At 36.8% G+C, this 24,981-nt stretch overlaps 2 protein-coding genes across 26 annotated transcripts in view; both read left to right on the top strand.

Moving 5' to 3' along the window:
* The window catches only part of LOC144977370 (anamorsin homolog), a 9,875-nt gene extending 3,135 nt beyond the window's left edge, over positions 1 to 6,740 (top strand). For both annotated transcript variants that reach the window (XM_078922518.1, XM_078922519.1), the window contains exons 4-8: positions 1,110 to 1,227; positions 1,936 to 2,095; positions 2,835 to 2,972; positions 3,897 to 4,009; positions 5,809 to 6,740. In XM_078922518.1, the coding sequence (XP_078778644.1) occupies positions 1,110 to 1,227; positions 1,936 to 2,095; positions 2,835 to 2,972; positions 3,897 to 4,009; positions 5,809 to 5,922 (643 nt within the window). In that variant the 3' untranslated portion in view covers positions 5,923 to 6,740. The remainder of the gene's footprint in view (positions 1 to 1,109; positions 1,228 to 1,935; positions 2,096 to 2,834; positions 2,973 to 3,896; positions 4,010 to 5,808) is intronic.
* A 2,210-nt stretch (positions 6,741 to 8,950) lies between these two features.
* Positions 8,951 to 24,981, top strand: part of LOC144977366 (uncharacterized) — a 118,842-nt gene continuing 102,811 nt past the window's right edge. For 12 of the 24 annotated variants that reach the window (XM_078922510.1, XM_078922505.1, XM_078922493.1 and 9 more), the window contains exon 1: positions 22,413 to 23,013. In XM_078922510.1, the coding sequence (XP_078778636.1) occupies positions 22,534 to 23,013 (480 nt within the window). In that variant the 5' untranslated portion in view covers positions 22,413 to 22,533. Of the gene's footprint in view, positions 9,603 to 12,231; positions 12,382 to 16,716; positions 16,806 to 16,843; positions 16,867 to 16,905; positions 16,966 to 22,371; positions 23,014 to 24,981 lie in introns of those variants that run through there. The other 12 variants (XM_078922511.1, XM_078922514.1, XM_078922491.1 and 9 more) reach the window with 6 other exon arrangements.

Here is a 24,981-nt window from a genome sequence, read left to right as displayed (position 1 = left end):
CCTAAGTGAGGGCATTTATGGTGCTTTAACTCAATATTTTACGTTAACCTTAATATTCAATATTAAAACCTAATGATTATCTGCATCCTAATCTGTGTGCTTGTCTGTCACCGGAAAAAAGCCAAAGGCCAAAATAGTGTTTGCTTTATGTTGTCTCCATTTTAGATATTTAGTAGATTAAAACCAGTTTCCGTTATATAATATATTTTTCTTGGTACGATCATCCTAGTCATGTTTTGTGTATGACGTGTAATTGATATTTGTATTGAAAAGGTGCCTAAAGCTGTTTGTATATGGAATGTGCTCTGTATAAACGGTTTACATTGTTTTTATTATTATTATTATTATTATTATTATTATTATTATTATTATTATTATTATTATTATTTTATTATTATTTTATTATTATTATTATTATTAATAATTATTATATATTATTAATTATTATTATTATTATTATTATTATTATTATTATTATTATTATTATTATTATTATTATTATTATTATTATATTATTATTATTATTATTATTATTCATTTTTTTCTTCTTCTCTTCTTTTCTTTCTTCTTCTTTTCTTCTTATTCTTCTAATTATATTATATATTATTATTATATTATTATTATTATTATTATTATTATTATTATTATTATTATTATTATTATTATTATATTATTATTATTATTATTATTATTATTAATATTATTATATTATTATTATTAATAATAATTATTATTATTATTATTATTATTATTATTATATTATCATTCTTTTCTTTATTCATTTTTTATTCTTAATTATTATTATTATTTATTATTATTATTATTATTATTATTATTATTATTATTATTATTATTATTATTATTATTATTATTATTATTATTTTCTTGGGCTACTTTTCTGGAAAAAAAATAGCGCACCAAAAAACTTCTTTAGTTTTTAAAAATCTTATATTCAGTGAAATAATTACTAATTATTGTTGGATTTTGAAAAGAAAAGTTTTTAGGTGCACTCAATTTTTTTTTTTTTTGGAAGTGGCCCAAGTCACCCCATATTGCAGTACATAACATTGTCATGTTTTCTTTCCTTTTATTGTCCTTTTACTCACCAGGGGTATTTTGTACATGTTTGAAGTGGGAACGCAGGGCAGTGAGTCCGACAACGGTATAAAATCCAAAGACCAAATAAAATCATCTTTAAAATTGTCGGGCTTTGTCGACGTGGCAGATGTGAGTTGTGTTTAGTAGTCGCTGTTGTTTTGTATTTTTTTTTTTTTTATTAAGGTTGATTTTGATTCAGTCCTTGTGTAATTTTATTGTTTCTGTATTTTTTTTTTTTCAAATATTGCGGCTACCAATTATTATTATTTTTTTGTCCTTGTTTATTTCTTTGTGTACTTTTTCCTCTTTTTTTTGTACTAGTTTCTTTCTTTTTGTACTAGTTTCTTTCATTCTAAATTTTGTGCTAGTTTCTCTCTTTGTGTATTAGTTTCTTTCTTTTTGTACTAGTTTCTTTCTTTTTGTATGATTTTTTTCCTTTTTTTATTCAATCATTCATTCATTCATTCATTCATTTATTCATTCACTTATTCATTAATTACTGCTTTGCTTTGTTTACCTATGTTTAATAATTTAAATGTAGGAGAAAGATCATAGCAATCTTATACTTATTTATTTATTCTTATTTGTATTTGCTATCACTTCTGAGTAATATGTAGCATATTCTGACAGTAAAGAAAATTTTGAATTCATTTATTTATTATTATTTATTTATTTATTCATTCACCACTCATCAGTTTATTCATCCATCCATCCATACATGTGTACGTACATACATAAATCCATCCATCCATTCATCCATCCTATATCTATTCATTCACTCACATATCTACCATTATAACCTCATCATATATGGATACTAACCGTCTTCTTCTCCAGCCAGTTCAAGTAACCCTTGATGAGAAAGAAACACAAGAGTTAGAAGCTCTGAAAAGTGACAACCAACAACTCTGTCTTTACAGATTACAGGCCAGCAAACCGTCTTACGAAGTGGGTTCCTCATCACAACTAAAACTTGCTTTCAAACCCAAGACAGAGAGTAAGATTTATTTTCCCCCTTTCTACTTTGATATCTCAGTTGGTAGAACACTCTCTTCCCACTCTTAGGAACTGAGAGTGATACCGGGTGCAGTCGAGATATTTTTCCGTACCTATCCACCCTGCAGTGATTGGGTAGCTGGGTCTGTTAGATTTGGTGGAAAGTACTTTGCGATAGACTAGCATCCTATCCAAAGGATAGCAAGCAATTGCTATTGTCCGGTTCACGCTATTGATACTGTGATAAACTCCGGCTCCATGAACCTCATGGCTCTGAAGGACTACTTATATTTTATTTTTTTTACTTTAAGTGACAAATTAGAGAACAAGCACAATTGTAGATAAAAATCTGAAGAGGTGTGTTTGGAAGAGTGCCAGACAAAGCAGAGAGAAAATTACAAGTAAAGAGAAATAAAGGGTATGGAGAAGTGCCAGATGAAAACAGAGAATAAAAATATTGCGGTTTTATTTCTCTGTTTTCATCTGGCACTTCTCCATACCCTATATATCTCATCATTATTGATACAAGTGCCCGCTCCACACTTTTTCTGAAGAAAAGTCTGTGTGCTGAATGAAGGTGGTTTATACTTTATTTTAAAAAGAGAGCGAGAAAGAGATAGAGATAGTCCCCAGCTTCTATTAGCTCCACTTTGACTGTAGTGAGCAGCATTTATAATCACATTACACTGGGGGTTTTTTTTTTGTTTATTTTCTTGAAATGTTTTTTTTTTTTTTTACAGCCAAAGTTGATGATAATGTAGCCAAAGTTTGGAATTTGAGTTCCAGTGATCTTCTTGATGCCGATGTCGATTTGGTGAATGAAGATGATCTTTTGGATGAGGACGATTTGAAGAAACCCGATCCTGCCTCTCTCAAAGGTGATTGAATTGTTCCTATCCCTTTCTCCTTTTACCCCTACCCTTCTTCCTCATTTTCTTCATCGTCGTCATCTTTCTTCTCCTTTTCCTTCTCTCCCTTCTTTTTTTTCCTTCTTTCTTCTTCTTCTTCTTCTTCTTCTTCTTCTTCTTCTTCTTCTTCTTCTTCTTCTTCTTCTTCTTCTTCTTCTTCTTCTTCTTCTTCTTCTTCTTCTTTTATGTCTTCTTCTTCTTTGCCTCTTATTGTTTGTACAGTCTAATTGCAGGGAGATATTAGTTGGTATGTTGCCAATGAAAAATTTAAATTTAAAACTGTGGAGTTTTCATGTATGAACCAATTCCACAATTCTCTTTTTGTTTTGTTTTTTTTTTTTCACAGGATATTCCAATTGGATATTTAATGGAAAACATTTTGACCATTGTATTTTCCAACAAGTATTCTGTAAGAGGGGGTCCCGATAGCTGAGTTGGTAGAGCACTCGCTCCACACACAAAGGGACCCGGATCTATCCCGGTTGCGGTCGAGATTTTTTTCTGATCTCCCTGTCTACCCAGCAGTAAATGGGTAGCTGGGTCTGTTAGATTTGGCAAAAAGTACTTTGCAATAGACTAACACTAACATCCTGTCCAAAGGGTAGCAAGCAATTGCTATTGTCTGTTTCACACTATAGAAACCAGGATCAACTCCGACTCCATGGGCCTGATGGCTCTGAAGGACTATTATTCTGAGAGAGCATCTTATGATAGAATTTAAAAGTTTATAAACTAAATACTTGACTGAATATTTTTTTCTCTCTTCTATTAACATTTTTAAAACCATTTTTTTTGTTTTGTTTACAAGTCGTATTCCATTCCCGATCTTTTAATGGTGTCTCCTTTCTAAGTTAAAGCAATAGTCACAACTTATTTCCTTTCCTATGATTTCAGTCGGTTGTGGTGTTGGCCCCAAAAAGAAAAAGGCTTGTAAAAATTGCACATGTGGTTTGGCCGATTTGCAGGACGATGACCCTGCTCCTGTGAAGACATCCGCATGTGGAAATGTGAGTCGCTCTTCCTTTTTCTTAACTGATAATATTTATATACTGTAATACCTTGGGTCACCAGAGGGTTACTTGGATTAGTTCACCCAATACTTTTTTTTTTCATTCAAAATCTCATAATGAGTGAAAAATGACTAAATATTTTTAGATAAAAAAAAATAACACTTTGTGTGAACTAATGTTTTAAAATAAAAGTGTCCCTAGTAATCCCATATTACAATAATAATGTGTTGCTCACTGGTCTGGTGGAATGACACTTGGCTTGTAACCAGTAGGATGAGGGTTTGAATCTCATGGAGGGCGACAAAGTTGAGTCTCCCAAACTCGTTTCTAAAATAATTACATGACAGGCAATGTCTCGGTCAAAAAGAAATTTTAATAGTGTCTTACATGAGTTATGTCTTTTCCTACATGTTAAGTGTTTCTTTTATCTTGGGTCCTTTGTGAAATGCTTTGAGCACATTTCGTGAATAGAAATTTGATTATTAACAAAGTTGTTATTCTCATTTATATTGGTGTAATTGGCCATTTGTAATCACAATCTCAACTGCTTTGACTCATGAAAGGATCAGAAACTGTCACCCGTTTTATTGATGTGCAGCAATTATTATTGATGATGAAGCTGTATGAGTTTTAGGGAGAACGATTCATTTAGTCAACCACAATCATTCATTCATTAAGTCCTTGATTTATTCATTCATTCATTTGTAATACATACCATATTACTGTGTATAGTACATAAACATTTAGTATTGTGATATGACGCTATGCCAAAAGGTCAGGGTTTTTTTTGTGTGTGACATCCGCCACCAATATACTCCAATAATAAGTTATTTTGAATTTAAGAAATGGTCAACTTTTATTATTTAACCACTTGAGTGTGTTGCGGACAAAATTGTCTGCTATAGGCTAAGTGCAATGCGGACAAATTCATCCTCTGGTTTTGGTCACTTTTCTTTTCAATTGTCTACCTTTTAATACAAATGACATCTGTTTCTCATTTACAAGATGGCTGCCTTGATTATTTAAATGGACGTTTGAAGGGAATTGACTTCAAAATTAATAGTTTTGAAGAGAAAATTAATCGTTTAAGTTATCCATGTCAGGAGGAAGTTTCTTCTGAGAAATCACAGCCTGACCAATTTAAAAGAATCAGCTGTTATAAATAATTTTCAACAATTTTTATGTTCGGTGAACAATTTTCTCTCTCACAGTTTAGATTTTCTGAATTCAAATAATTTATTTTTTAATTATAAAAATAAACTGAGTTGTATGCCTTGCCATCACTTCATACACAAAAAATGACTACCCAATAATTTCAAGATTTCGCCCATTATGTTTTCAAATTCTTAAATTTTAACTTTCCCTCTTTTTGGGACAACATGGCTCAGCTGTACAGTCTTTGCTTCGTACTAGGTAGGTACCGAGTTCAATCACCCGTTGTGTGGCCTTAAGCAAGTCACCTCACCCTAGCTCAATGTGCGGCGCTGCACAGGGAATTTTTTTTCTTTTTTTTTCTAAAAATACGTTTAGGTTTAAGTCATTTCGATGAAAAGTTTCGGAGAAAGAGCAAAATTTAAAAAATCTGTATGTATTATCCAGACTTTGCACCATTTTAAGTTCCCATTCACTCAAGTGACTAACCCAATCTAATGAAAGCAAATTTTTGCCTTTGCTATTTCCAAATAATTTATTATTGGAGTATATTTGTGGCAAACGTAACCAAAAAACCCCAGCCTTTTTGGAACAGGCTTATATTTGTCATTCAATCCTTGTCTCTTCTTTACTTTCCATGCCAGTGTTATCTTGGGGATGCATTCAGATGTGCCAGCTGTCCATATTTGGGCATGCCTGCCTTCAAGCCAGGGGAGAAAATTGCCTTATCCGACAGACAGTTGAATGCCGACAAATAATGTGATGTGATAACGTTTATAAATAATCCAAACAACAGCAAAATAAGTGAATACTTAGACAAATCGACTGACGCAGTCACACATAACTCTACTATCAAATTTTCATAACGACCCTCTGTGCTTACAATCAGGGTCATGTGTCATTATCAATCTCTTCATTTATTAATATAAAAAGACTTAAAATCATTTCCACACTTGTTTGTTAATTCAGAAGCTGCCTCAATAGGGCAGAGAAGTCGTGACGTCATACTGCCAACTCTTCCTATTGCAAACTCTTTGGAAGTGTGTATGTAACCAGTCCTGAGGAGTAATAATGAATAGGTTATATATTAAATCATAAAGTGGCATAGCTATTTTAGTAATGGGATGTATAGGCAGATCCTTTCTTTGGATAATGGGATTTAAAAGAGTGAGGATGGATGATCTTTATTGATGACCAGCATTTATTTAGACTAGAAAATAAGATGCCGTCACTTTGAAACCAGAAGATCAATTACAGAATGTATTTTATCCAGTCCTCCGGAAGAGTGGTTTTACACTTCCAATGAGATTGGAACTAGCCATCACACTTTTGCTCCCTATTGGTTTATGTAGTACACAAACAACCCAATGAAACATGTTAGGTATGTGATGTTCTCCATCCACACATTTTATTTCAAAAGTACAATATTTGACTACTCCTGTCAATGATGTGAGCTGTTTATATTTGATATGGAATTTCATTTTATTTGTATAATTATTGTTGCATCTGATTTGTAAATTTTGTTGATTCCAATTCCAATGAAAAAATAAATTGATAAATAAAAGGTTGAGGATAATTTTTTGTTTCATTTATTTATTTATTGATTTATTTACTGTTACTTGTGTTTGGAATACTTGTTCTATACACACACACACACACACACACACACACACACACATTCACATTTATTTAATGATTTACTGTTGCTTGTGTTTGAGACTCTTGCTCTGTACACACACACACATTCACAGTAGGTCTAGGGTTCAGTCCCACTTTTAGTTTGAGCGGCGTATAGTTGAATCATTGGAAAAGGCTTTTTACTCACATTCTCTCACGGTATTCAGTTGTAAAATGAGTACCTGGTTGTTGACTGCGATGTCTCTGTCAGAAAAAAAATTGTAATATCGCTTAACATGCGTCATGTTTTGTCCTATTTGTTCAGTGTTGCTATTGGCTAGAGACTCCTTGTAAAGCACTTTGAGTTTGAGCACATTTAGTGGATATTGCTCTATCTAAATGCTCAAGTATTTCCACTCAGGAGACCGGATTTGACCCTCTTCGGGATCTGGTGTGTTTTTTTTCCTTGTGCAAGAAACTTAGTTCCTCTCCTATTGTTCATTTTGCACTGCTGCTGACACTTCATGTATTATTTACTCAAAATATTGTTTTTACTCATTGTAGAAAGGTCAGTAAAATAAATTTTACTGGTACAAATAGAGATAACTAACAAATTAATCAACCCACTAAAATAAATAATATAATATTAAAAATAAAAAATAAAACTAACGACGAGAGAAAAGAATCCGTGATCAAGAGAGACAACTATGTTAAATGTATTTTTAATTCAGAAAAGTGAGTGGAGCAGGCACTTATGTTGGTAACAACAAGATATGAAGTGAATAGAAAAGTGCCAGAAGACAATAGAGAATAAAAATTTTTCGCGGCGGTGGTGGGGTTTGAACCTGCGACCTTATTGGTACGACAACTCCGCCTGGCAGGTGAGAGCGTGGCTCTACCGTGTGAGCTATCCACGAACACAAAAAATATTCGTTTCAAACTCAAAGTCATTACTAGATCCCTCTCTCACCCACTTCTTGAGACCGCCGATTCGTTCGTACACCACCATCGCGAATAATTTTGACCAGCAGTTAAGCTTAATAGCCAATATTCTCAACACAAACATATAACATAGAAACGATTGAGACATTGAGTATGCTCCGGTGTATGGGGTGAATTTTTAATTCAGAAAAGTGAGTGGAGCAGGCACTTATGTTGGTAACAACAAGATATGAAGTGAATAGAAAAGTGCCAGAAGACAATAGAGAATAAAAATTTTTCGCGGCGGTGGTGGGGTTTGAACCTGCGACCTTATTGGTACGACAACTCCGCCTGGCAGGTGAGAGCGTGGCTCTACCGTGTGAGCTATCCACGAACACAAAAAATATTCGTTTCAAACTCAAAGTCATTACTAGATCCCTCTCTCACCCACTTCTTGAGACCGCCGATTCGTTCGTACACCACCATCGCGAATAATTTTGACCAGCAGTTAAGCTTAATAGCCAATATTCTCAACACAAACATATAACATAGAAACGATTGAGACATTGAGTATGCTCCGGTGTATGGGGTGAATTTTTAATTCAGAAAAGTGAGTGGAGCAGGCACTTATGTTGGTAACAACAAGATATGAAGTGAATAGAAAAGTGCCAGAAGACAATAGAGAATAAAAATTTTTGCTCTCAAAAAATTTTTATTCTCTATTGTCTTCTGGCACTTTTCTATTCACTTCATATCTTGTTGTTACCAACATAAGTGCCTGCTCCACTCACTTTTCTGAATTAAAAATTCACCCCATACACCGGAGCATACTCAATGTCTCAATCGTTTCTATGTTATATGTTTGTGTTGAGAATATTGGCTATTAAGCTTAACTGCTGGTCAAAATTATTCGCGATGGTGGTGTACGAACGAATCGGCGGTCTCAAGAAGTGGGTGAGAGAGGGATCTAGTAATGACTTTGAGTTTGAAACGAATATTTTTTGTGTTCGTGGATAGCTCACACGGTAGAGCCACGCTCTCACCTGCCAGGCGGAGTTGTCGTACCAATAAGGTCGCAGGTTCAAACCCCACCACCGCCGCGAAAAATTTTTATTCTCTATTGTCTTCTGGCACTTTTCTATTCACTTCATATCTTGTATGTTAAATGTATTGGATATTGCTGATAATATGATTACTTCCCTTATTCTGACAGTTGACCTGAAAAGTCATGTCAGGACGTGTTTATACGAGGTAGCATGACTTCATCAAAAGATCAGCGACCCTCTTATAGATTAGGAGGAATGCAACAGTGATTGATGCATCATTCATAGTTAAATTATTTCAACACTGTAGTGCAGATTCTCTTGAGAATAATATAAAAGTGATGCAAGTTTAATTTCGAAAGCGAAACTTGAAGCCTTTAATCCTAACCAAAACAAAGAGCACATGACTTATATTAACCAATCAACGTCGTTTGTAAACACAAGTCTTCACCGGTATTCCAATGGCTGTTGTTGACATTTTCTTCAGGACAAAAATACGGTTTCTATGATAAACTTTTCCACATATTGGTAAAGAAAACAAATACTGGCAGTGATGGACATGTCAATAACAATTTGTGTTTAATATGGCTGATAGGTATACACATTCGCCAGGAAGAAGACGTGACACGTCGGGGAGTCCTGGTCGAAGCAATGGACATGGATCAGCTTCAGTGTCTGCTGTGAGCAGCAAAGGTCCATCGGGCAGTTTGCCGATGAAACCACCTTTGGGATCATCCAGCCCAGGACAAGGCAAAAAAGGACAGATGCAGAGTCTCCTTGGAGAATTTAAAGGCTTGTATGAAGGAAAACTGCGACGGCTCGATGATGCTGAAAAGAGCGGAGAAGAAACGTCAAAGGTATTTCGTTTTTCTTATTCACTAAACTATCCACTGTTCCACTCCCCACACCACCCGCCCAACTTTTATATATATATAGACGTCTATCTTTTTTTATTATCAGTTAGCTATATTCAATTCTACCAATTTAAACAAAACCATAAAACACCCATGTACTATAATTTTATTTATTTTTTACCTGAGAGAGAGGGGGTATTTCATTCAGTTCAAAGTGGCCCTTCTTACTTAATTGTGGAAAGAGTAATCCTGAGAATAGAGAAGATCTCGAGTCTAGTCTCGAGCTCTATAACAAGTAAGGTGTAGTTGATGTCCCTGAATCTTCAAATAGCAGAATCAGATCAGCTATGGTTGCGGACGAAGCCTCAACAGAGTAAGTTTGTAATTTTAATTGAGAATAAAAAAGATTGAAATTTTTTTTTAATTTATTGTCTAGCCAGCCTAACATACCTGAAAACTAAGTCTCCCCTATTTCTGGGCCCAAGAATAAGTGGTATTTTATTATATTTACATCAAACAAAGGGGGTCCCGATAGCTCAGTTGGTGGAGTGCTCACTTCCCATGCAAGTGGACCAAGATCAATCCCTGAAGCAGTCAAGATTTTTTCGGACCCCCCCCCCCCTGGTGGAAATTGCTTTGCGATAGACAATAGAAGTCCTGTCCCAAGGAAAGCAAGCATTTTCTATTGTCCGTTTCACGCTACAGAGACTGGGATAAACTCCGGCTAGGTGGGCCTCATGGCTCTGAAGGACTACTACATCATATGAATACAAGGAAATAATGCCGATGGTTTTCTTCATACCCACAGAAATCCAAGATTTTTTAGTCAGAGGAGGAATTTCCTCCTTTTAAAAAAATGACATTTCTCCCAATCAAATTTACTGACTTTGAGTACTTTGAGAGACTTGGGGGCAGCGTGGCTCAGCTGTTCTGTCTTTGCTTTGTACCTGAAAGGTACAGAGTTCGATCATCCAATGCTGCACTGTGTGACCTTGAGCAAGTCACCTAGCTCAATTTGCGGCGCTGCGTGTGGCTAACACCTGGGTTATTCCATTCTTCCCTTGGAATAGACCCTAGAGACAAATTTCCCCTATGGGATGAATAAAGGGAATTTTATTTATTTATTTTATTTTATTTTATTTTTATATGTGGTGGAACATATTTTGGTGCAGTTTCCCACTCTCCAGAAGTTTGCTAGAGTATCAATGATAATCTATCATCTCAATTGCTCTCAAAGTGGGGGTTAGAGCAGTAAAAATGGGGCTTAAGCTTAAAGGCAATCATTCAAAGTCTTCCTCCTTTTACACTTTTTGCCATCATCAGCATTGTACAAAACCTCAAAAGAGCGAATAGAAGTAAAATTGAAGTTAAAAAGTGTATTCTTTTCAACCATGATGAGAAATATATTGTTTGGAGAAGTCCCAGATGAAAATAGAGAATAAAAAGATTGCGGTGTCGGGACCAACCTGTGATCCAACTGACACGGCACTCTCCAACTTGCTGAGAGAGAGATAGATCAGTGTGCAGTCACACTAGCCACTAAGGCATTCAGCGGTACAGTCTTTGCTTAAAATACCCCGCTGCGCTGTTTGGCCTTGAGCAAGTCACCTCACCTATCTTAATTTGCGGCTTTCAAACTTAATACCTATCGTGCGAACTCTCTTCTCTCAACTACATAGAGAATCAAATCGAGACTAGCTTGCTGATATCACAAACTTTCAATAGCGGGCAAATTAATGCTATGTGCGCTCTTCTCAGTTCGTAACAAGACAAATATGTAAACAAATAATATGCATGTGGAATACATCCGATATTTGGTTGAATAAAATTCATGATAGGTACTTTGAAAGCCATATTTTTATGTGGTTGGATGGCACAGTGGCTAGTGCAATCTCTCTCTCAGCCATGTCAGTTGGGTCCCTGTTTCTATAGGATGAAACGGACAATAGCAATTACCTGCTATCCTTTGGATAGGACACTAGTCTATCTTAAAGTACTTTCCATCAGCTCTGACAGAACCAGCCAGCTACCTATTTACTGCTTGGTGGATGGGGGGGGGGGGGGGCAGAAACAATCTCAGGCTGCCCCCGATATTGATCATAATAATAAATCTTTACTGTCCTCAAAAAAGTGGCAATTTGTCATTTGGTTACACATTTATAACAATACAATATTAACATAGACACACTCACACAGATGCACACTGTTAACATTGTAGTCATCGAAAAAAAAACGTCATCAACAACATCATCATCATCTCAACAACTTTCCTAATATTTTCGTTACAATCCTTCACTTTCACCATTCCCCTATTACACCGCCACCATCCTCATCATACTCCATATTATATTATTTCCTGTAACAAGCTATGAGAGGGAAAGCCTGTGGTCCTCCTCACTCTCACTCTCTCTCTCTGTCTCTCTCTCTCTCTCTCTCTCTCTCTCTCTCTCTCTCTCTCTCTCTCTCTCTCTCTCTCTCTCTCTCTCTCTCTCTCTCTCTCTCTCTCTCTCTCTCTCTCTCTCTCTTGATCTTGGTCCTTTTGTGTGTGAAGCGAGTACTCTACCAACTGAGCTATTGGGACCCCCAAACATTTGACCCATGGTCATATTATTAATTCTATATTTTATACCAGATGAGAGTTCGAGTACTGCAATCGTATGTCAATGATCTGAGTGAACAGAATGAAGTCCTGGTACAAACAATGGAAGAGCTAGAGAGGGAGGCCAATGAAAGGGTCAACTCTTTAGAAGGAAAACTGCAAAAAATATCAATATCTGGCAAGGTAGGACATTTCTGTTATCTCCATAGTTCTAGTGCGGCTATGTGGTCTAGTGGTAGGAAATTCACCTTTGGATGGGAAGGTCCTGGGTTCAAGTCCCGCTCTGAGCAGCACATAGTTGAGTCCTTGGAAAAGGCTCTTGACTCACATGTTCTCATCGCACTCAGGAGTAAAATCACTACCTGGCTATTAACAGCGTTGTCTCTGTACCAAAAATAATGTATTTTCACCTAACAAATGTCATGTCTCGTCCTACACACTAAGTGTTGCTGTTGGCTAGGGACCCCTTGTAAAGTACTTTGAGCCCGTTTAGTGGATATTGGGCTATATAAAAGCTCTTGTTTTAATGAAAAGATGTATGAATCAAACTTTGTGAAGTATACTAATTACTTGATATAAGATGTAGAGGATGTACTGTCAACTGGGGTAACTTTGTCTTAAGGGGAAACTTTGCCTCCGTGACTTTGTAAATAACAATGTGAAATTGAATGTAAGCTTCAATTTAATATATGAAAACAGATAAGATGGACGTTTCAGGTTTCCCCTTTTTCAATAAAACAGGATAAATGAACACTACAGACGAATGAGATAATGTGATAGTGGCGTTGTTAAGATGAAGAATCATCATGATGATGATGACAAGTTCTGAACTCTTCTGTTCATTGCTTCACTTCTAGCCAGGTTTCAGTCTATATTAAATCAGTAATTTAGTTCCCTATTCGGACATCCCTCTGGGATACACTTTATTGTTGTGTTTTTTTGGGGGGGTTTTTGCCTTGGCATTGGAATGAATTGATACTAAGCTGCTAGAAGCTGTAGACTGTAAAAAGTATTTTTAAAGAAATGAAATGAACATCACAGCTTCAAAAATGAAAAAAATATCGAAACACTGAACGTTTCAGGCTAAAAACCCTTCTTCAGCCAACGTCAAAAAACCCCAATAAAAACATAAATACATCACTCAAAAAAAAAAACCCCAAAAACATATGACATGTATTCATGTTTTTATTGGTTTTGGTGTTGCCTGAATAAGGGATTTGAGCCTGAATGAAACGGTCCTTGTTTTGGTATTTTATTCTTCTTTTTTTTTTTAAAGATGTTGTATTCACTTTTGTTTATTACGTTTGACACTAGAATGAAGAGAGTTCTTTTTTATATATATAGTCAATTTTGTCAGAGAAATGATGCCATGAATAATACACCGAACATTCAGTTTGTTATCGAGGTTGGCGATTGGCGTGGTGGAGACAAATTGATTATTGGTTATGTCAGGCCAGGAACCTTGTGCTTTGATTAGAGGCGAATTAGTCTGGGACAACCTAGCTTATATATATAAATATATATATATATATATATATATATATATATATATATATATATATATATATATATATATATATATATATATAATATATATATAGAGAGAGAGAGAGAGAGAGAGAGAGAGAGAGAGAGACAGAGGCAGAGAGAAAGAGAGAGACAGAGAGAGAGAGAGAGAGAGAGAGGGGGGGTGTTGGTGGGTACGACGGGATTGCTCGATAATTTTGATTAGAGAGCATATAAAATAAGAAAGAACACTCACATTATTCTGTCGATATATATCATTCTCTCTCTCTCTCTCTCTCTCTCTCTCTCTCTCCTCTCTTCTCTCTCTCTCTCCTCTCTCTCCTCTCTCTCTCTCTCTCTCTCTCTCTCTCCTCTGTCTCGTCCTTTCTATCTTTCGCTTTCTCTGTACTCTCTCTCTCTCTCTCTCTCTCTCTCTCTCTCTCTCTCTCTCTCTCTCTCTCTCTCTCTCTCTCTCTCTCTCTCTCTTTTTTTTTTTTTTTTTTTTTTCTCTCTTTTAATCCATAATACATTTTTAATCAAGGGAATCCCATCGACAATAAAACCATGATTCAATTTCATACCTTTTGATTCCACTTACTGAGTCGGTCGTCAAAACATACTTCCTGTTTGGTTTTGGTTATGTTTGGTTTTTTTTTTAAATGTTAATTTTGTTTTTATGTTTTTTGCTTTTTATTTATTATTATTATTATTATTATTATTATTATTATTATTATTATTATTATTATTATTATTATTATTATTATTATTATTATTATTATTATTATTATTATTTTTTTTTTTGCACGTGTTGCATTAACACACACATACACACGAGCTCTCGCGCCCATTCTCTCTCTCTCTCTCTGCCCCCCCCCCCCCCCCCTCCCTTTCTCTCTGTCTATCTCTTTCTCTTCCTCTCTCTCTCTCTCTCTCTCTCTCTCTCTCTCTCTCTCACACACACACACACACACACACACTTTCTCTCTTTCACACACACACACACGCACAAATACACTTACCCCCTCCCCCCCCCCTCTCTCTCTCTCTGTCTCTATGTCTCCCTGAATATATCCAATTATTCAATGACACGGGTGTTTCCACAATAGAATCAATCAAACCGTTAATTGAAAATGACAAACGAGTGAAAACCCTTTTGGTTTATGAACTATATTAAAAACATAATCAGCAACAACAACAACAAAACAAAAAAAATGAGGGCAGCGTGCTGTGGCTAAGCCGTACGGTCTTTGCTTCGTACCCAAACAGATGCCGAGTTCGACTACCTGCCTCGTTGTGTGGCCTTGAGCGAGCCACCTCGCCCCAGCTCACTTTGCGGCGCTGCACTGCGGCTGACGCCTGGGTTATTCCAGTCTTCTCTTGGAATAGACCCTAAAGACAAATTTCCCCTGGGGAATGAATAAAATGAATTTAAAAAACAAAAAAACAAAAGAAAAACCAAAAAAGTTTATCATTTCTTTAGATCTCCCACTCACTTCTCGATCTCGACTGAGCCGACAACAGGGCAACAGAGCCCTTCGTAGGGATGATAATGAATATTTTACAAAGTGAATCATAAGGTAGCATAACAATGTTAGTAGCAGGATGTATAGACAGATTCTTAGGATTACAGAACGTTAAAGAACGAGGATGGATGATCTGTATTGACGAGCAACACATGTTTATTTATGCGGCGATGTTGTCTAGTGGTATTCGCTTTCGGATTGTAAGGTCCTGGGTTCGAGCCTCGCTCGGCGCATAGTTGGTTGAGTCCTGAGAAAAGGCTCTTTACTCACCGCACTCCGGTGTAAAATGAGTACCTGGCCGTTAGCAGCGTTGTCTCTGTTAGAAATTTTTTTTCTACTATCGCCTAACAGTGTCCGAAAAAAAATAATTGTACTATCGCCTAACAGGCATCATGTCTTGTCCTACATGTCAAGTGTTGCTGTTGGCCAGGGACCCTATTACGAAGAGGCCCCTAATTTTTTGTCACCATATTAACATTTTGATCTTGGGATCAACAGTTGTTAATAACCATTTCCGTGGTTTTTGTTCAGTTCGATATAGCCGTCACCGTCGGGTACCGAACCAAAGGTGTTAACTGGATTCATTTGTCACCACGTCACCTTTTAACTTTCAATCGATTTTTTTCAACCCATTTCTCTCTCTCTCTCTCTCTCTCTCTCTCTCTCTCTCTCTCTCTCTCTCTCTCTCTCTCTCTATCTCTCTCTCTCTCTCTCTCTCTCTCTCTCTCTCTCTCTCTCTCTCTCTCTTTGTGTGTGTCTATCCATCTATCTATCTATCTATCTATCTATCTATCTATCTATCTATCTATCTATCTATCTCAATTACTCTCTCTCTCTCTCTCTCTCTCTCTCTCTCTCTCTCTCTCTCTCTCATCCCACCCTCCCCATCCGCTCTCTAAATCATTCCCCGCCCTATCGGAATCTACCACAGCACCATAGGCAGTAACCACCGCAGCAGTGGCGCTGACAGTGCCAGTCAAGTTAATGGGAAGTACTCTAACTCGAACCAGCTAACAATCGTACTCTGGAAAAAAAACAAAACTCGCATTTAAAAATTTGGCCAGAAAAATCGTCCTTCAAATAGCTATCGATTTAAATGACCCTCGTCATTGCAACAACTCTCAAACTTGAGACTTCGCGGAAGTCCCAGGTCTGATAGTTTTTGCCAAGACGAGGGTCATTTAGATCGGTCGATATTTGAAGGACGAGTTTTCTGACCAAATTTTTAAGTACGAATTATTCCATCTTACGACAGTTAATAGGTTAATAATAATGAAAAATAAAATGGCATGGCGCCGGTTAATAAAAAAATGCAGTTGTCTGATTTAGTTAGAATAGAATAGAGGTGGTGGGGAGAATTAAAGTTAAAGCGAGGCGGTGAAGAGGGCAAGGAGCGGAGAGCGCGTTTCTTAATTGCGCGTGTATGTACATGCCGCTCGCATGCGTGCGTGCACGCCGGTGTTTTGAGAGTTAGCGTTAGATCCGATTAGGGGCGGCGGGTCCCTCTATAGAAGAAGAAAATATAACGTCATAAATGCACTGAAATGCCATATAATAATGTAGTGTGTATGTATATAAGTAGGTATATAAGTATATATGTGTGTGTGTGTGTCTGTGTTAGTGGTCGATTAATCTAAAGGTTTTAGTAGGAGGTCTTAGTGACCATACATACCTTCTTAATATTAAGACTAAGTCAGTTACTTATTCAGATGTGATGTCGCTTGGTGGTTCCTGACTGGTTTGGGTTTTTTGGGGGTTTTTTTCTAGTGGTTTATCATCCATGATATAAAAGATGAGAAAACTGGAATTTATATACCGTACTTGTGATTTTGTGGTGATATTAGTTGATTTTTTTTTTAATTTTTATATTTTGCTTGTTCTTTCATTTGTTTGTTTGTTAGTTTGTTTAAAAATTGTTATTCTGGAGAAGGCCATCGCGGTAGACTTTTTGGATGAATTCTGTGATTTTTTTTCCTTTGTTGATATGGATTTTGTTCTGTGGGCTAAATGGATTGTGAAGATTTTGGCATTGAATGTGGACTTGTACTGATATTGATAATAATGGTGGTAGTAGTAGTAGTAGTAGTAGTAGTAGTAGTAGTAGTAGTAGTAGTAGTAGTATAGTAGTAGTAGTAGTAGTAGTAGTAGTAGTAGTAATAATAATAGTAATAATAATAATAATAATAATAATAATAATAATAATAATAATAATAATAACAATAACAACAATAATAATGATAATAATAATAGTCATAATAGTAATAATAATAATAATAATAATAATAATAATAATAATAATAATAATAATAATAATAATAATAATAATAATGATATTTTTTAAAAATAAATAATAATAATAATTTATTTTTTTACAGTAAACGGTGTATAACGTTGTGACGAAGGCTGTTCTGGGTTGTTTTTAGTTTTTAGTGTTTTTTAAATTTTTTTTTTTTTGTTGGCTGAAGAAGGGTTTTGAAAAGAATCGTTTGGTGTTTGGCATTTTGTTCCCCCCTTTTTTAAAGCTGTTATATTTAATTTTGTTTGTGACTTTTTTGTTTGTTTTTGTTTAGTTTTACAGTAAACTTTTTATTAAATAGCGACGCATTCAGTCCTGAGTAGTAGCGAGCCGGGTATATCAATGGATTGTTACCGTACCTACTTTGAAGTGACTGTATGAATTTACGGGTGAGATAGAATTCTATAGTATAATATTATATCTGTCGCCCTTTGAATAAGTCGGTCGGCCCGTTTTATGTTGATAAATGAAATAGCTCAACGTTTTTAGAGAGAGAGAGAGAGAGAGAGAGAGAGAGAGAGAGAGAGAGAGAGAGAGAGAGAGAGAGAGAGAGAGAGAGAGAGAGAGAGAGAGAGAGAGAGAGAGAGAGAGAGAGAGAGAGAGAGAGAGAGAGAGAGAGAGAGAGAGAGAGAGAGGAGAGAGAGAGAGAGGGAGAGAGAGAGAGAGAGAGAAGAGGAGAGAAGAGAGAGAAGGAGGAGAGAGAGAGAGAGAAGAGGAGAGAGTAGAGAGGAGGGAAGAGGAGAGAGAGAAGGAGAGAGAGGAGAGAGAGAGAGAGAGAGAGAGAGAGAAGAGAGGAGGAGAGAGAAGAGAGAGAGAGAGAGAGAGAGAGAGAGAGAGAGAGAGAGAGAGAGAGAGAGAGAGAGAGAGAGAGAGAAAGTGTGTGTGTGTGTGTGCTCCCATTCAAACATTTAATTGACGTGTTTTTTAAAAATTAAAAAAGGTGTGTTAAGTAAAAGTAAGAGTTAAAGATCTGATAAAAAGTTTGCATGAAACAGTACCAAAGCAAAATTATTTTAAAAAAATAATTAGAGCATTTATATAGAGCAATATCCACTAAACGTGCTCATAGCGCTTTACAAATGGTCTCTGACCAACAGCAACACGTAACATGTAGAACGAGACATGACGCTGTTAGACGATATTACATTTTTTTTAAAAACAGAGACAACGTTGTTAACGGCCAGGTACTTATTTTACACCTGAGTACGGTAAGAGAATGTGAGTAAAGAACCTTTGAGAAAGACTCAACTATGCGCCGTGCGAGGCTTGGACCTAGGACCTTCCGAACCGAAAGCGAGTGCCATACACATCAAGACCACATACCCGCACAACCTGAAAATAATAAAAAATAGATTAAAATAAAAAAATACCCCAACAAATCCCCGAAAATCCAACACGTCTATTAATGGCTGCCATCCATTCAATCCTTTTCCCGTCCATCCCCGTGTCAGCGTGTGCCAGCCAGTCAGTGGATGATGACGTATTAAAAATTCATCCGTACCAATCCACCAGCAATTATATCGCCCCCCCCCCCCCCATCTTGCCCTATATAATCCATACATCCACCACCCCGCCCACGATAATACACGCCTGTATTCGCCACAAGGCAGTAACACTACAGAAGAAGTGAGTGGAGCAGGCATTTTGTTCCCCCCTTTTTTTTTAGGCTGTTATATTTAATTTTGTTTGTGCCTTTTTTTTGTTGTTGTTTGTTTTTGTTTTACAGTAAACTTTTTATTAGGTAGCGACGCATTCAGTCCTGAGTAGTAGCGAGCCGGATTATTACCGTACTTTGAAGTGACTGTATGAACTGTATGAATGTATGTTGATAATAACAAGACACGAAGTGAGTAGAAAAATGCCAGAAGACAATAGAGAATAAAAACTTTGCGGCGATGGGGGTTCGAACCCACGACCCTACCTACTGTTACGACAACTCCCCCTGGCCTCCCCTACTTTCACATGAAATGCAGGGCTGAGAACCATAAAGGCGGATTTCCGCCTATATGGCGGTTTATCTCCTCCCATCACCATCACAGTTCCACCTTTTTCAATTAAAAAAAAAATATTAATCAAAAAGACTCACCACAACCACTACATCAACACCCCGACCACCGCTGCTACTACTACAACCACCACCACTACTATTGCAACCACCACCACCACTACTACAACCACCACCTCATCATCATCCCTACCACCACTACTACAACTACCACCACATCATCACCCCTAGCACAAATACTACTACCATCACCACATCATCATCCCTACCACAACTACTACAACCACAACCACACCACAATCACCACCACCACTACTACTACAACTACCACCACATCGTCATCCCTACCACCACTACTACAACCACCATCACATCATCACCCCTACCAAGTCTACTAAAACCACCACCCCACCATCCTCCGTAAGACCACCACCACCACATCATCATCCCTATCAAAACTACTAAAACCACCACTGCACCATCCTCCCCAAGACCACAACAACTACAACCTCATCATCATATCATCCCTACCACCACCTTTACTACAGCCACCTATGGTGTATTACACTTTCAACTTTTGAAATTCCTCCTAGTGGTTTCAGAAATTGCTGCGAAGACACATTATTTTGGATTGCATCTCAGTAAAAATTTAATGAAATTCAAATGTATAGGATATCGACGCATAGATGGATCTTGTGATCTATGCGCTGAAAAATTTCCACCATTTTTGTGACCAGTCATTCTCACCCCTGGAAATGGGTCATGCTTGACGACCGTTCTCATGGAATCACACAGACCACTCAATCATTTATTTATCAAGTCAAGACAGTTCTGCCGTTCTCTGGAAAAACCCATCTATTTTAAATTTTGGCCAGAAGACTCGTCCTTCAAATATCGATCGATTGAAATGGCTCTCATCTTGGCAAAAACTCTCAAACCCGGGATTTCAATGAAGACTTCGGCGAAGTCCCAGGTTTGAGAGTTTTTTTCCAAGATGAGAGCCATTTAAATCGATCGATATTTGAAGGACGAGTTTTCTGGCCAAATTTTAAAATAATATATGGGTTTTTCCAGAGTACGGCAGAGTTCCCATTAGCTCATTGTTTATAAAAAAAAAACGTTTCCTCTATCCCTATACAAACCAAGGGCATGGCTATTATTCTGCCCTACTTTGAACCCCCCCCCCCCCCCCCCCCCCCCACCCCACCAAAACAAAAAAAGCTCGTATTTCAAATTTTGGTCAGAAAACTTGTCCTTCTTAATATCGATCGATTTATATGACCCTCATCTTGTCAAAAACTCCCAAACATGGGACTTTTGAAAAAATTAAATCTCTCTCTCTCTCTCTCTCTCTCTCTCTCTCTCTCTCTCTCTCTATCTATCTATCTATCTATCTATCTATCTCCTCTATATTATGAAGGTCTGTATGTATGTGTGTGTGTGTGTGTGTATATATGTTTGTGTGTATGTATATTTGTGTGTATTTGTTTCTGTAAGTGACGTTTTTAAAACTCCAAATAGATTCTAACTCTGTATTGATTTATTTACAGTCTGACATTTATCGGTTTTAACAGCTTTAGCCGTAGGCTGCGTAGTTATTTTGTGCCACCCTGTCACTCAAATATTTCGTACACATCATTGTGTGTTCGTGTGTGTGTGTGTGTGTGTGTGTGTGTGTGTGTGTGTGTGTGCGTGAAAGTTTGAATATGGAGTGCATTCCTCGCCCCCTCGAGATCAAAAATTGGCCTTCAAGGGCGGGGAGAAGGGGGGAGGGTGAGGGCGATTAAAATACATACTAAATACTATCTATGAATGGTTTGTTATCGCCCGTTATAATTATAATTATTGTATAATTTTATTGGCCCTTTGCGGATACTGTAGCCTCTTAGAGATAAGAATGTCGGTCAAAATATTTCCCAGTTACATACTTTAGTAGTAAAATGTTTCTGAAAGTGGTAAATAGAGTAATAATAATAATAATAACAATAATATGAATATGACAATAATAATAATAATAATAATAATAATAATAATAATAATAATAATAATATTATTATTATTATTATTATTATTATTATTATTATTATTATTATTATTATTATTTATTTATTTTATTTTTTTTTTATTTTTATTATTATACTATTATAATGTTGATTATGTTGATAATAATGAAAATGATAACAGTAATAATGATGATAATAATAATAATAATAATAATAATAATAATAATAATAATAATAATAATAATAATAATAATAATAATAATAATAATAATAATAATATAATAAATTGTCACAATGAAACGTAAACAAATCGAGTCAAGGCAAAAAAAAAAAAAAAATACTAATAAAAATGGAGAGTTTCTGCCTTTAATCTGTCATCCGTTAATATCGATTACACGAATACCATTTGTACCGATTATGGATTGCATCGTCACCTACTTTTACTGTGATCTCATTATAGTCATAGAGGGGGTTATTTCCCCCTTCGCCGTTGATTTTTTTTTTCCCTTTGTTTTATTTTGGTTTGTTTTGTATTTTTTAAAATCGCAGACACGTTTTTGTAATGATTTATTTTATAATTTTATTTTATTTTAAGAAAAATGAATTTTTAAAAAAAATAAAAGTTATTTGTTCTACGGGGGTTTATTGTGTATTTGTGTGGATATTTTGGTTGTTCATTTCTACGACATGGATTTGTGATTCTGGGTCTTACAAATTCACGAGTACGGTACGAGTACGTGTCGTGTGAAGTTCTTTTAGTTCTAGGCAGTTTTGAAAAAAAAAATATATAATATGTATATTTATATTATATTCTTAAATTTATTTATTTACCATGGCTAGGACATTCCTAGTAGATTTTCTGGGGATTTTCTGGGGTACATTCCCTAGAGACAGGGTAAAAATATGGAGTAGCCCGGACAAGAAGATCCTTTTATAACACATCCTATAATCAGTATTGAATTGTGTGGTGAATCTAGTCGTTCCAATTCCCAAACTGCCCGGATGATGGATACATACTACGACGATGACGACTTCCGCTACGACAGCCGAGAATTGGCGGGAATTCCGAGGGGGCGGCCGGAGCCTCGTTACTCGGCGTCTTCAACCGCTCTTGCCGACGACAGGGTAGCGGACAGTACCTCCTCGGATTACTCCACGAGAAGCGGAAGGGGTCACCAGAGCCGCTACCCTCAACGGCGAAGGGAGCTTTCGCCTGCAGATCATTCCCGTGGCGGCTCGGGGTCTGGGAGTCGCTACGGTAGCTCTGGAAGGAGTCCGCTGTCGTCCCCGGAGCGTCGCAGAGATTCTCCGGACAGATCTCGCAGCGACTCCGGCGGCAGATACTACTGGGATTATGGCAGCACGAGAAGCCCGGCGTCTTCTCCGGGCAGAAGGAGCGATAGTGGAGAGAGGCTGGCTAGTCCGAAGCGGGTCACTTGGAAAGACCCCGTCGAACAGAAGAAGTCTTCCATGATGAATCATGTAAGGTTTTATTGTTTGTTTCTTTTATTTGTTTGTTTTTTGTTTTTATGCTATGTGGTCTTGTGGTAAGACACGATTTCGGATCGGAAGGTCCTGAGTTCGAGCCTCGCTCGGCGCACAGTGGAGTCATTGGAAAAGGCTCTTTACTCAAATTCTCTCACCGTGCTCATGTGTGACATGGGTACCTGGCCGTTAACAGCGTTGTCTCTTTCCGAAAAAAAATGTAATATAGCCTAACAGGCAAGGGACCCCTGTAAAGCGTGTTTTAGAGCACGTTTAGTGGATATTGCGCTATATAAAAGCTCAATCAATTTATTTATTATGATAAACAAAAAAGATTGTAAGAGCTTCAACAAAGAACATAATTCTGAAGTCACCCTGGGCGTTCTATGTTTAGGATATAAATACAAAATACAACCGTGGTACTCTGGGGGAAGAAAAAAAAAGAAGAAAAAAACACGTATTTAAAATTTTGGCCAGAAAACTCGCCCTTCAAATATCGATCGATTTAAATGACCCTCATTTAAATCGATCGATAATTGAGGGACGGGTTTTCTGGCCAAGAATTTAAAGAACATGATTTGTTTTTTTGTTTTTTTTTAATTTGTTTTTTTTTTCTTTTCTTCAGAGGACAACGATATAGATGTGTGTGTGTATGTGTGTGTGTGTGTGTGTGTGTGTGTGTGTGTTTGTGAGAAGGGGGAGGGGGGGGGGGTGATGGATTGAAGTCTGAGATTTGAACAAACTTATACTGTTTCTTTCGGGAGGGGGGGGGGGTAGATATTCTGGGGTCATCCAGTTTAATGAACTCGAATAACTTTGAGAGAAAACTGTAACTATACACAATGTGTCGTTTAATGTCTTTTTGTTCCGTTTTGGACGTCCATAAATGACAAATCTTCGTCATTAATGCGGATCTGATTGGAGGCTTTTCGTTCTTGGTTTATCTTTTCTATTTAATTTTCGCGTCATTTTGTTAGTGCGGCGATGTGGCCTTGTGGTATGGCACTCGCTTCCATGATCAGAAGGTCCTGGGTTCGAGCCTCGCACGGCGCATAGTTGAGTCCTTGGTAAAGGCTCTTTACTCACATTCCCTCACCGTACTCAGGTCCAGGCCGTTGTCTCTGAAAAAATAAGTGTAATACTGCTTGACAGGCGTCATTTCTTGTTCTTCATGTTACGTGTAGCTGTTGGTCAGAGGCACGTTGTAAAGCGCTTTGAGCACGTTTATTGGATCTTGCGCTATATAAATCACAATGTCTGTTTTTTTTTTTTTTAGTTGGAGGGGCGGGGAAGGGGCGAAACCGAACGTATACTTAAATAAATGCAGGTCTGAAATCCGAACAATCTTATGGGCCTATTTTAACATTGTTGTAATGGACAATAATTTGCGTCTTTTTTTTTGAGATTTCAATTACAACAATGAGCCCATAAGGAAATGGGTTATCAATCAGACCTGCAAATAAGTGCACGTCGGGCGAAACGTTGTTTTTCTTTTTATATCCAGCGAGATGAATAAAGCCAATCAATAAATGTTTGTTTACCGTGCAGGTTATCCCAAAAGAAACAATAAACTTCGAGCGTCGAGTCGTGCCCTGTTTTGATATCGTATCCATAACTATCAATCCACGAATAGATAGTATGCGCTTTGCTAAGAACTCACAACATTGCCATCCGGAAGTATAACGGACCAACACACAAAACTATCAATGTGTAACCTCGAACGTTTATAGTCTGGTTAATACAGTTTAGTGAGAATTACTCATAAACGCGGATGGCAAAAAAGAAAAACAACTGAGTGACGTCAACATCATTCTAACTATTCATAATAATCGCCTATCAATCCACGTCCAGAAACGTTAAAATCATCAGAATATTGGTGTCCTTGTCGGGATTTATTTAATTTATCGTGGAACCGACGTATATATAAAAAGGAGGTCTGACATCCGAACCAACATCTGGGCCCTG

The sequence above is a fragment of the Berghia stephanieae genome, chromosome 7, assembly GCF_034508935.2.
Source record: "Berghia stephanieae isolate SIO BIC M18660-M18661 chromosome 7, UCSD_Bste_1.3, whole genome shotgun sequence".
NCBI classification, from domain to species: Eukaryota; Metazoa; Mollusca; class Gastropoda; order Nudibranchia; family Aeolidiidae; genus Berghia; species Berghia stephanieae.
This window is presented reverse-complemented; position numbering and strand designations above follow the sequence as displayed.